General features: G+C 32.7%; 1 protein-coding gene and 1 long non-coding RNA gene across 2 annotated transcripts; both read left to right on the forward strand.

Moving 5' to 3' along the window:
* Positions 1 to 5,661: 5,661 nt before the first annotated feature.
* On the forward strand, positions 5,662 to 8,757 carry LOC105122162 (uncharacterized). Its single transcript, XM_011021102.1, has 6 exons — positions 5,662 to 6,092; positions 6,386 to 6,507; positions 6,606 to 7,014; positions 7,271 to 7,332; positions 7,661 to 7,742; positions 7,990 to 8,757. The coding sequence occupies exons 1-6, from the start codon at positions 6,050 to 6,052 to the stop codon at positions 8,109 to 8,111; spliced, it is 840 nt and encodes a 279-aa protein (XP_011019404.1). The 5' UTR covers positions 5,662 to 6,049; the 3' UTR covers positions 8,112 to 8,757.
* Positions 8,758 to 9,340: 583 nt separating this feature from the next.
* On the forward strand, positions 9,341 to 12,752 carry LOC105122163 (uncharacterized). The gene is made up of 2 exons (XR_841651.1): positions 9,341 to 10,382; positions 12,456 to 12,752. It is a non-coding gene; the product is annotated as an uncharacterized LOC105122163 (long non-coding RNA).
* The last annotated feature ends 486 nt before the right edge of the window (positions 12,753 to 13,238 follow it).

The raw sequence follows: 13,238 nt of genomic DNA on the forward strand, positions 1-13,238 counted from the left end.
CATTTCATACTCAGGTTTTGTTTCATTTTTCACAAATTAGTGAAGATAACCTTTGGTGACCAATCCTTATATCTTATTTTTTTAGCGTGACATTCCTCGGTTTTCATTCCTATAATCATGGTGAAAAAAATAAAATTTATTAGGGTTTCTTGTATTGGAGTCACTTTTTATAAAAAATAGATATTGCATAAATTTTTTTCCTTTGATGGAAGTTAGCACCTCAATTAGTGAGGTGGCTATAGGTGTATCATAAGCTTGATGAATGTTAAATGATCATAAATATTCCCTTTGATATCATATTTCAATGCTTTTTTAAAAGATCGATAATATTATAGAGACTCTATTTGTGAATAGAAACAAATGTGTTTTTGTATCAGATCATATTGGCTTCTTTTATCCTCATATAATTTTTTATTATGTGTTTGATATTAAAAAGATTTTATTTGGAAAAATTGTACAACTTTTTTCATGAGTAATAGTTATAGACTTTATTCATCAAGATTTTTATAACAATAAGCTTAAAGAGTATTTCCACATTGAGTACTTTTTATTGAATCTTTAAAGATAAATTTTACTATTCTCATTTTCTTTATATAGGATGGAAAAGAGCTTTGTTGTATTTTTTTAGTTGGAATGTTTGTGATGAAGTAAGATATAAGTTCGGGGTTAGGATCATAAAAATGAAGAATAAGTCAAACTTTAGATTGTGGTGTAAGACTTATGCGTATCCAAAAAGATTTTTTCTTGTTTAATTTTATGTTTTCTAACCAATTTAGGGGTTTTTTAATTAAAAAATTAGTCCAAGAGTGTTTTTTAGGTTTTTTAAAAATTGGCTGAAAACGGTTTTTTAGATCCAAAAAACCCCAATTTAATTTTTCAACCATTTCTTTTATGGTCAAAATCCAAAAAATTAAACAATATAGTTTGAGAATCTCATGCAGCGGAGCAAACTTAAAATCTTTACTAAATTATTACCAGCCATAATATTAGCAAATAAACATATTTTTGAGTTTAATGCGTGAAAAAGATATTTTGTTTGATTTCAAGTAAAAAAGAAAAAAAAGAAAAAGAAGAAGAAAAGGATTTGGCACAAAAGCTTTCTTTCTATCAGGACTAACGCGTGTGTGAGCCCTATCTTCATTGCTATAAGTGCTTAGCCCCTTTTCACGTTCCTTTTGCAAAAAAATTTCTAAAAATTATTATTCAAGTTTTCTTTGATTCTTAAATAATATTATAGGTTTTGAATGAAAATCATAACAATTACTTTTTTAATTATCATGTTCCTAGTATGAGAAAAATAAAAAAATATATCTCAGGAATATTCAATGAAATTAATTTTTTTTAAAAAAAGTTTTTGACATATTTTTTACATGATTTAAATACATTTATTAAATTTTTTCTTCAATCATATAGAAAATATTTTAATATTTTTTAAAAAATTTCTTTTGAGATCATGATAGTAGGTTTTTATTTAAAAAAATACTTACAATAAAAGCATGCTTTCATTAAAAAAATAAAGAGATATAATAATAAAAAATGGATTTTAAATATGGTGCATTAATAAAAAAAATATCAAGGCTAAATATATTAGAAATATTATTTTAAAATAAATATTTTTATTTTGAAAAATAAATTTCATTGGCATATATAAAAAAATTATAAATAAATTAAAATAATATTTTAAAAAATCAAACACGAAGAATAATCATTTGTATATATAAAAAAAATTATAGATAAATAAAAATAATATCTTGAAAGATAAAAAAATGAACAAAACAATTCAAAAAAATATATATTAAAAAAAGCATGCAAAATCTATCATTTATATTATAAGACCAAGATAAATTTATAGAAAAGATATTAAAAATAATTATAAAATTAATATTAAAAAAACAAATATATAATAATAAGATCATATGAAATTGAATTCCAATAAATAAAATGTCAAAAGACAAAATTAGAAAAAAAATTCAATAATATAAAATGATCTAAAAAATGGGTGAAAAAAATAATAATTAGATAACATACTTAAATTTTTAATTGGAGAGTTAAATTGAACTGAAAAATAGTTTTAACAAAAAAATTAAAAGAATGAGGATTAGATTGAAAAAAAAAATTCATTAAAAGATAAAATTAAAAGAAAATTAGCAAAAAAGCCAATGAAAAAATTATATATAAAAAACATAAAAACCAAAATAAAAAAAATACATGAAAAATTATCACTGAATGAATAAATTGAAAAAAAAAGAAAAGAGTATCTTGGGAACTTACAGTAGATTTCGTTGGAACTCATTTCTCGGGACGTAGCATAGCTTCTTGAATCTCTGTTTCTAATCGGAACAGGGGAGCAACGAGAAGCTATGAGTGGTCGCAGAATTGTTCAAAAAATTTAATGACCCAAAGGAAGAAAATCATAAAAATCTGCCTTTTGTATTTCCTCAACATGTCAGGTCATATTTCTGGCTGCAAATCTTGTATCCCTAGCCCAGAAATAATTTGAAATTTTGACTAAATAACACCATTTAAAAACAAATTAATGAAATAACACGATTAAATCTCATCAAATTTTAAAAATACAGCATTTAAATAATGTTGCATTTCACCTACTTCTCTCCTTGCTGGTCTCTCATCGTAAAAACCATCACACAACCAAACCTTCCGACGGCAATTACCAAGTCTTTCCCCATGCCATCGCCATCGCCATCGCCATCACCATCGCAGTAGAAACCCATCGTCGACGACCACACAAGCGACCATTTCCAGTAGCCTCTCCACGCAAGCTTAGATCTTTCTTGTTGGCCCCAGGTTAGAAGGGCAAAGTTTGTTTGGGCAATTTTTTTTTATTAGAATGTTGCCTGATTTCGTTTGTGATTGTGAACTATAATATTAATTAAAATTTTATTGTGTGTATAAAATTAATTTTGTGGTTGTGAATTATAATACTAATTAAATTTCTATTTTAATTATGAAATGTGATATTATTTAAATATAATATTTTTAGGATATGATAACATCAAATTATATTATTACATTAAATGCTTTTCAAACATTATTATTCCACTATTTTATTTCTGTATGTTGATTTCCTAATTTGTCGTCATTGCTTGTACAAAGAAAGATCTACATATTAACAATACAAGTTATTTACAACACAATGGATATCTAGAGACCCTCTCCTCGTTAAACTACATGCATGTTTTATATTGTGGTGTAAATATTTTTTAATTAAAAATATAATAAAATATTAAATATTATTATATATATATATTAAAATCATTTAAAAACATTTAAAAATTACTAATTTAATATTTTTTCAAATAAAAAATACTTTTGAAAAAGGCCAAAATTAAAAATCAAACACAGTTTTAAAACTCAATTCCAAGTAGCAGCAACCATATTTATAGTTTAAAAAACCAGAATTTTTTTTAAAAAAACTATTTACAAATAAACACATGCTTATTCATTAAATAGATTCCTTGCATTAAAAAAACAATGAACTCCAAAATTATTCTGTACGAATAGCCTAATTTGATACCACAAAACATCATGGTATCCTATAACCAACTTGAAGGAAGAAGACATCTCAATTGAAAAAAAATATTGCAGTGAAATAACTAAAAAGACTACATCAAAATCACAGAGAAAATAAAATAAAATAAAATCCCAGTACTCAGCCTTTGATTTTTGTGATGTTCGAGTTTCTAACCTTTATTTTACCCATGTGAGTGACTGAAATTTTATTTATTTATTTTTATTTGAGTGATTTCTGTTACATGGAGCTATTAGATGCTAGCGGACAGGGGTAGAGCTAGTGGAATCCGATAGGAGAGGTCAAAATTAATATAAGAATATATATTATTAAAAAATATATTTATTTAAAATAAAAAATATTATACTATTTTATATTTAAATACTAAATAAGAAAATAAAATATTTTGCTGGCCCGGGTCCTGCTTTCCTCCCCGTAGTTCCACCACTCCTAGCGGGTATCTATTAACACGATAAAAAACGAGTTTTTATTATGTTTGGGTGACCTTTTATTTTATCTATTTTAATGATTAATTTATAATTTTTTCCATCCTCGTTTCTTTATCACTCATGAGCTTTTTAGAACAAGTCTGAAAAAATATGTTTAAAAAATTTAAAGATTATTTATTTAAATTATTTTTTATATACTTTTTAATTATTTTGATATATTAATATTATTAAAAATTATTAAAATTTTTATTTTTTAATAGTTTTAAGCAAAATTCAATTCTTTTGTATCGGTAGACTCGATTTTTAAAGTGCATTTAATAAACAAAATCCAAAGATTAATTAATCAAATAATTAAAATAAAAAGTTATACATTCTAATAGAACAAAAATCAAATATTAGATAATAGAATTGCTTTTTATCTCATGAAGAGGCAACAACTCTACCACAAATGCAATGTTTTCATAAAACAATTATTTTATAACAACTGCAAGTTTTAAATATTGTTTATTGAAAAAATCCTAAGAGATCTAGGCATTCTGATGTTTCTTCCACTCTACACGTGGATTTATACAATGCATTTTTTTCTTTTTCTTTTTTCCAAATAATTTTTTCTTTGGTTTGATGTTTAACATTGCTTTTATTTGACCTTGACCTCAATAGTTTGTTTCAATAAACTTCATGTGTGTTTCTCATCAAATTAAATTAAAATCTTGATATTTAGTTAATATTTGATTAAATAAATAAAAAGAGAAAAACAAAGATTTAAATTCGAAGAAGCATCAAAGCTTAGACAATGATATGCTCTATGTTAGAAGGAAGGCCCCTTTGAAATGATTCTAAAGAAATTAAAGAATATTGCAAATAGAGATCGGAGGGGGTTTATATGCCACTCCAAGTCAGCAACTCCTTCACGTGATAACATGTGTGTGTTGTACAAGTCCGATACTCTTTTCTTGTCATTCATATTATCCTTAATTTTATAACAACTTTTTAATTGAGTATGAAATTGAATCCCACCCGAGCCCAATGCCTTCTTTTTAAATTTAGTTATTTATTTTTTAATAACTCTTTCATTTAGTTCTAAATCTCATTTGATCCAAGACCAATAAAGGTCTAATTGAAAAAAAATAAAAAAAAGGAAAGAAAGAGGCATTTTATTGCATGGATTAACATATTGTTAGTTGTTTATATGACTTGATTCGTAAATTTAACAATTAATTTGAGTTAACTGCGAGTGATCTAACACGTTATTATTTCAATATTAAAATATAAAAAATATATTTTATTTTTGAAAACACCAACTCATATTTTTATCAATCATTTATGTTATTTTAGATTTATCAAGTTAAATAAATTATTTTGTGGTAATTACTATACAATTTAATTTAAATTTTAAATTATATAAATAATCGAATTAAAAAGTTTTAAGATTACCTTGATTGGATGAGCACAGGGGTAGCACCATGATCTGCCCATCTTTTAAAAGTCTTCAAAAACAATGTTGCATGGAAAATTCTTTTTCTTTATCAAATCAATGGCATTGGCTTATGTTTTTTTTTTAAAGTTAAATCAGGTTTTGACGGTATATTATTGGTCTACAACAGTTGTTTAAAGAAACTACTCCCAAAAAATTAGTAACACCTCATGTTCATACCGCAACTGAGCTCTGGAAACGTAGCTAGTGCTATTGTATAATGTTTATATCATACCGACGACACTAATGGAGAGTACCAAACCACCTGGGCAGGCCCGAGCAGGAAACTAGTATATTTGTCTTACTCATAGTATTGTGTTGGGATTCTATTTGCTTTCGCATAATTTAAAATATAAATACTTTATTTTTACTCTATAAAAACTGAATATTATTTTGATGACAATAAAAAAAAATTATTAGAATCAATCAAATTTTCTGGTTCTATCAAATTCCTATTCCATAAAAATATAAATGCAGTTTTTATTTGATTATGTAATTACATATTCAACCCGGGAGGTCCATGGATGTTTTCAGGAGCTGGTCTAAGCTAGAGCAGAAAGGATCACAATTATAACAGAGACCTCGAATCCATTAGTAATGGCGGAACCGTACAACATATACGATGCTCTTCAAGACAGAGGTGCTTAATTTCCTTCTTTCTCTTAACTCCTAACCCTAAATTTAATTTCCTGCTATAAAATCCTAAAGTGCCCCAAACCCTAAAGTATTGATGTATTGCTTAGAATCATAAATTTGAGCAATGAATATGGATTTTTGCAACCTTAATTGAACTAATCAGTGCTTGTGTTCTTTTTAGGATACTATCAGTTTGTAAAAGCTCTTGTGTTTCTTAGTGGGTACTTATGTTTTGTTGTTAGCAATTGTTTTTTTTAACACGACATACGCTTGTGGTTTTGGTCTGTGCTATTTCAGGGTCTGTTTCAAGGCTTTCATTTCCAGGTTATGTATCAACTGAAGCACCACCATTGGCATCTCATAGTATTCCGGTTTCTACTGAATTTCCGGGTGCTTCTTTGGATTTTCTACAAAGAGATGTAAGAAGTTTACTTGATGGTGACTTTGTTCTGAGAAAGAAATCTTTATTACTTAATATTTATTTTCGATGCTGCAAGTTTATAGTTTTTGGCTGTAGATAAATCCATTGCAGCTGGGATCATATGGTTTGAATGGTTATTCTGGTGTTGGGTTTCGTCCTGAACCTGTTATTGGTGGAGTAATGCCAGGAGCTAGTGGGAAGGGGTATTCCTCTCCTCTAGAACATCCGAGTTTATTAGCCCAAAGAGGGGATGCTTCAATGCATGCTATTGGTGGAGCAATTCCAGGAGCTACCGGAAAGGGGTACCCATCTCCACTAGAAGATCCAGGTTTATTAAGCCAAAGAGGGGATGCTTCAGTCCGTGTTACCGCAGAGATTCCTGACGTGATAAATGACAGGCCTGGTTCATTGAGAAGTGCAGATGGTCCTCCAGTGCCGAAAGGGGAATCAAACATTCTTTTTGTTGATGGACTCCCTACTGATTGTACCAGAAGAGAAGTAGGCCGTATCCTTATTGGATATTATCCAGGTGCATGTGGCACATTTTTCATAGGAAATATCTATAACATATGAATGTATGACATCATTTCTGGTTTACCTTTTTGCTGTCATCTTTGAGCAACGGTTTCGATTTTGCTCCAGAGGAAGGACAGCTACCGGCTAAAGTTATGCAGAAGTAGCAGGAAATGTGTCTGCCAATCTATTGGTTACACTGCTATGTTATGTGATTTCAATGTTTTTTCCTTGATTTATATTCAAAGATCTTTTTCGTCCATTTATCGGCTACAAGGAAATCAGAGTTGTTCACAAGGAGGCCAGGAAAGTAAGCTTGTTGCTGCAATACTTGTGTGTTAAAGATTTATCATTGCCGAGCTTAAAGTAGGAGCTGTCTTGTGTGGTGGCATTTTCCTTTAATCCTAGTTTCAATGTATTTAAAGTTTACAAACAGAAAGATGCTTACAAATTTCCATCAGTGTTGGAGACTGGTATAATCAGGCAATTTAGTCTATACCTTACATGCTGGTGGTCCTGTCTAGGAAGCATTTAGTCCCCCATCTTATATAATGCTATTGCCTTTGAATAGCTTATCCTTTTCTTTGGTTTATGTTTCTATATTTGGTGATCTTTGTTCAACTTTAAGTAAATTGCAGAGTGGAGATAGGGCTACTGTCTTGTGCTTTGTGGAATTCACTGATGCAAATTGTGCTGCGACTGCCATGGAAGCTCTTCAAGGTAAAGTGCACAAAGAATAAACATTACTTGGTTTTATCAGTTACTTTATGATAAGGTTTTCAATTGAAAAACATTTATAACATTAAAGCAACCTTTTATACAAATTTATGCCATGTATCGTTTAACATAATACTTTATCGCAATATACTTATTGGAAACTATGAAAAGCATGAAATGTTCAACCAATTAAAAGTTAAGCAGGGAAACTTTCATTTAATCAGGCAGTGTAATGTGGGTGTTCTTGCAGGTTACAAGTTTGATGATAAGAAACCTGACTCTCCTACCTTGAAAATCCAATTTGCTCGCTTTCCTTTCCGACTTCCATCTGATCGTGATGGGAAACGGATTGGGACCCACGCTAGCTGCTAGCTCATGGCTGGGATGAAGTCAAACTATTGCCTTGGATTTGTTATGGTTCAGAGAGACACGTCTCGGCATTCTGGATTACATGGTTGAACCGCTAGCACTGCCAATTCACTTCTATAGATCAGAGGAGTATAGGAAATGGCTTGTTTCTCACATTGGCGTTGTGGGTCGTTTACATGTTATTTATGTTTGAAGCCCCACCCTTGTGATGATATGGAAATTTTATTGTGTATTTTTGCGCAACGAGTTTCTTGACTGATACAATTATTTGACGTAAAAGTCCTATTCAGGTATAATACTATAATCTGATGTTCTAATTATAAAGGGCAAGCTACCTTCTTGATCCAAGGATTTAACCATGAAAATTATAATCATGATTACATTTTACATTATTTTGGTGATCTGTGGTCAGATGTTCTGCGAAGCAATGGTAATCAAGCAAACCTCAACCTCTTGCTGTCCAGTTGGAGTCAGTTCAAGCTAGAGTTTAGTCGAACCACTCGCTGGGAATACGCTGTCAGAAAATCCTCCTCTTGATTTTGACCTGATTTACCCTAGCCCACGGGCCATGTTCAATACTGGCATGAGCCCATTGCATGTTCTCTACTCCGGAGTTGTTTTATTATTATTAACAATTAACAACAAAAAACTAATAGGCAGGGTGGTTTTACTGGGGGAACACTGTGCACATACACTGTAATCACTGTGGAGTGGATAACAACGGTATTCCTTTGATTCTCTTCTAGGCGTTTCTGTGTGTGTTGGTTGGGGTGGCTTAGGGTGTTTGGTTTTGGCTTGGGTTCTGCTGTTGCTGTCCAATGGAGTGGTTTCCTGGCTTGTGGATGTGGACGTGGCGCGCCTGGGAGGTAACTTTCACTGGTTTTTTGTTTTCGAGTGTCATGTATTTCATGTTGACCGGGCTCTTTGCAAAGTTTGTTGATAGGCTTTTGTGGGGCTGCTGGCCTGCATATTGCCATCATTGTGCATTAAATGCACAGACAGCTTGGCACGGTGTTTAGTCATTCCTGGGCATTCGGAGAGCTGCTCCTGTTTGGGTTGGATTTGACATTCCTTTTGCAAGTTGTACCTGGATCGTTCCTGGTTGGTGTTTTTCTCTCTATTTTATTGTTGCTCAGTTTCAGTGGAACTAGATTGCCTTTTGTTTCTTTTCATGTTTTGTTCCCGCGTTTTTATTTACCCGACAGCGTTTTTATTTACCCGACAGCGTTTTTTTTCCACTCCTGTCATTTGGCCTCCTGATTTATTTTCTTTTTAGCCAGCGTTTTCATATTTCTGCCCCAGGACTTTATTGTGCACATTAAATTTGGCTATATAAACTATTTTTCCTTGGATTTTTATCTCTGGTGAACCTCTATCTTTGTCTCAGGTTTTTGTTCTTCTTTTCGTTTTCTATTTTTCTTATTTTGATTGCCTTCGCTGTTGGTGTGGGTTTTGATTATGTTGTTTGCGTTTTCTGGTCACCTTTTCTCTACCTTGTGCCTCTAAAAAGAAAATAAATCAGCTTCTTAGTCATTTAAATCTCTAACTAACAATTTAACAATCTACGTTTTCAGCAATTGCTGCTGTTTTCCATGCATCGACAGAGGTGCTTGGGAGCCTTCAGATCAGTGGTAAATCAATGTGGCATTGTCGTCACAAACGTATTTGATGATGACTTGGACGAGGGGCTGGACAGCACCCCTGTCGATGCATGGACACCTCTCACAGTGGCTTCAACAAGCATGACAGCTGATGCATTGAGCTCTAGTGCTCCCCCTCCATCGAGCCAGGAACTCCGGCAATCCTCGCTCCACCTCACGCTGATCCAGAATCTTCCTTAAAGCAGCAGCTAAAGTCCTCACAGCTCCAGGACAACCTCCGACTCATCTGCCCGCCACAAACAAGAAGGCTTCAGTTTGATCATACAGTGGTAGAAGACCTCGCTTCAGTTACTCGATATTAAATTTGAATATCATTAAGTTATGTTATTACCCGCTTTTCACTGAGTAAGGAGACAACATGCACAGCGATACACGTCTTCCTACCAATCATTAAACAATGCCTAGAAATTGCCTTGCATCTTCTTTAATCTTCACATTTTTTTTTTTTTGCTTGGACCACGGAAACTAATAATATCTTTATCAATCTCTTAATTTTTTAAAACAGTCTTACCAAAAGCAAAGGAGCTATCTTTGCAGAACATGTTGAAGTAGAGGGAAGCCCTCTTCTGTTAACCGCTTAGAAACACCACCCAAGAAAATGTGATCCTCAAAGGTACCTTTACTCACCAAAATAAAATGTTTCCCTTTCATTGGTTTTGTGACAAATGCAATTGCTTGCTTCAACGCTAAACATCTTTGTCATTCCTGCCACTGATACCAGAATCAATCATTCAATGCCTATGTAGTTTCTTTTCGACAACATTGTCCTTTTCTCATTGGACTTTTCTGCATCAACCTTTACTGCACCTTTTGAATCATTTAATGACAGAACATCTACTTTACACTATGTCACAAACAATCAAATGAATTAATAATACCTTTGCAACCTGTGCAGTCACTCTCCATGCACACTGACATATCATTTTCTTGACAATCATGGCAATCTCAATTGCTTGCTTGCACGTGCTTCATCTGATCTTTCTTTTACACATATGCAGGCTCGTTCTTTTACAATATACAAAAAACATCTTTTCTTTATGTTCAATCATCACCATGCCACGTTTTTTCACTTTCTTTGTCTGCTTCCATTTATTTCAACAGTTTTTGAATGAATCCAGCATTGTCACGTCCTTTTCCATGCATTTTAGTCTACTTGCTTTCACGCCCTTCTTAGTGGATGTTAATTGCAAACAAGACTGCCGGAAAAAAAAAAAAATTAAGAACACTGTCATAAGCCTTCCCAACTCTGTTGCCTAAACAATTCCAAGACAATTTTGCAATTTTCTAGGATTTGGACAGTAAACCCCCAAAAACATTCCCTCCATTTGAGGCTTCTGTTAAGCTTAAAATTGCAAGGTGTTCGTTTGGGTTTTTCAAGTACATCATGCCTTGTGATCATAGGCATACTTTTAGTTAGGTGCCACCAGGCGAATAAAAGACAGATACTTTTAGTTGCAGAATAAGGGTGTGATCCTTTCAAAACTATGAGATTGGGGATGGAGAAGAAAAGTGTTACATTCATGCTTTGCAGCAACAAGTTGGAAAGAGAAACCCAGGTGTGGCTGTTGGTGTCAAATCCAATTTATTTAACCTAGAGAGACATGGAAAGCAGGGAAGTGAAGGAAAGGCTGCTCCAAATCAACAATAATGGTTTTGTTTTGGTAGCAATAGACTGATAGAAACCTTCTCGGATTATTGTAGGTACAATAAACGCATTGATTAATATATGAAACGGTTTTGATCACTCTTTTGCTGTCAAAGCAGAGGATGGCCATTTCCAGCAATTAATATTTCAGTTTACGGGTTCCAAGGTTGTGCACCTGCTTCTTTGCATCCCTTTACAATTTATATTTCACTTTCAACAACTAAAATAATACCTGCCAAAACTAGACCATTTAAAGAATCTGCACCCTATTCCCCTTAACCCTTTATATGTAAGATTTTAGTTTCATATGGTTTATTCATGCTTTCTTAGCTCTATTAAATTTGCTTTCTATTTACTTTTTCAGCCAGAAAACAGTGCCATGCTGACCCCACCCATTTGCTTGATAAAGATTGGATATGATGAAGATTGTGGTTGAAGAAAGAATTTTTCCTAGAACTGCAATGATTTGTGACTGCATGAAATTAGCTCTGCACATACTGGTGTTAACTCTATTGGATTTACTTTCCTTCTATGTATTTGCATCATTCTTGGACGTTTCCCTTCCATTGGTTTATGACAATGCAATTGTCGAACATGATGCAAAATCAAAATTTCTTTTACAATACCACACAACATTCAATTGTAATTCATGTTTTTGCTTTCACTTGTGCTTTTAATAGGCAGCTAGCGCAACCATCTAGGTGGTGGCCAAGTGGTAAGAACTTGGGATCAAGGGGTTTGCTCCCTCTGTGGTCTCAGGTTCGAGTCCTTGGTTGCTCATATGATGGCCACTGGAGGCTTACATGGTCGTTAACTTCAGGGCCCGTGGGATTAGTCGTGGTGCGCGTAAGCTGGCCCGGACACCCACGTTAATCTAAAAAAAATAGGCAGCTAGCGCTAATCACATTCCTTTCTATTCGGTTCGTTTTGCTATCTCTATGCATGATCCTGCATCCAATTACCACCCATTTGATTCTAACGACTTTAATCTTCTTCATTATATTTAACTTGATTGCTAACATCTCTATTTGACCGCAACAGGACTCGCTGTGAGGATGCTCCACCACCTTTTTGCGAGGGCTCGAGTCAGCTTATAATTTTTTTGACGTTGCTTCCACATGGTAGCTGCTTAACAGCACCAGCATTTCCATCTCCAACCATCAACAACTGAGTCCTCCGAGCACACAACTCCCTAGTTCAGCATGTGCCTACTTGCTTTTTGTTAGCAGAGACAAAGCTCACTCAAACTAACACTCTTTTCATGTAAATTTTGGAACTGCAATCTGTTCGTTTCCATAAAACTAAAGTTTCGCTTGCCATTCCACCGATTTTATATTTGATCTTCGTTGCTTCCTTGACAATATTCCTCTCCGAAAACAAACTCGGTTAACAACTTAAAAGGCTGCTGGTCGCAGCAACTTGCCTAATAGCTGTCCTAATAATTTTGATCATTCCATTAGGGTAAAAACTATAGCAATGTTCTAGTTTGAGCTGCAAATGAATGAAATCTACAATGACCTTGTTTGAAAATTCTCAAAATAAATTAAAAAAAAAAACAAAAACAAGAACAGAGATAGAGAAAACCAAGAGTGGTGTGGCATGGAAAGCTCCTGTGAACTAAAATACTTAAAATTTAAAAAGTTATTAGTCATAAGTTGACCTGAACTAGCGAATGGTGAGCATTTCCAAACTAGTAATTACAATATTCTTTCATTAAAAAAAAAACGCTCTATTTACCACTGCCTGCCAATGGAAAGTTCATTGCTATTCTTGCAACCTAAGAGGTTGAATCCCACCTGTCACTACGTCATTAATCTTAAAATA

Source organism: Populus euphratica, unplaced genomic scaffold (assembly GCF_000495115.2).
Source record: "Populus euphratica unplaced genomic scaffold, PopEup_1.0 scaffold19.1, whole genome shotgun sequence".
Taxonomy (NCBI): Eukaryota; Viridiplantae; Streptophyta; class Magnoliopsida; order Malpighiales; family Salicaceae; genus Populus; species Populus euphratica.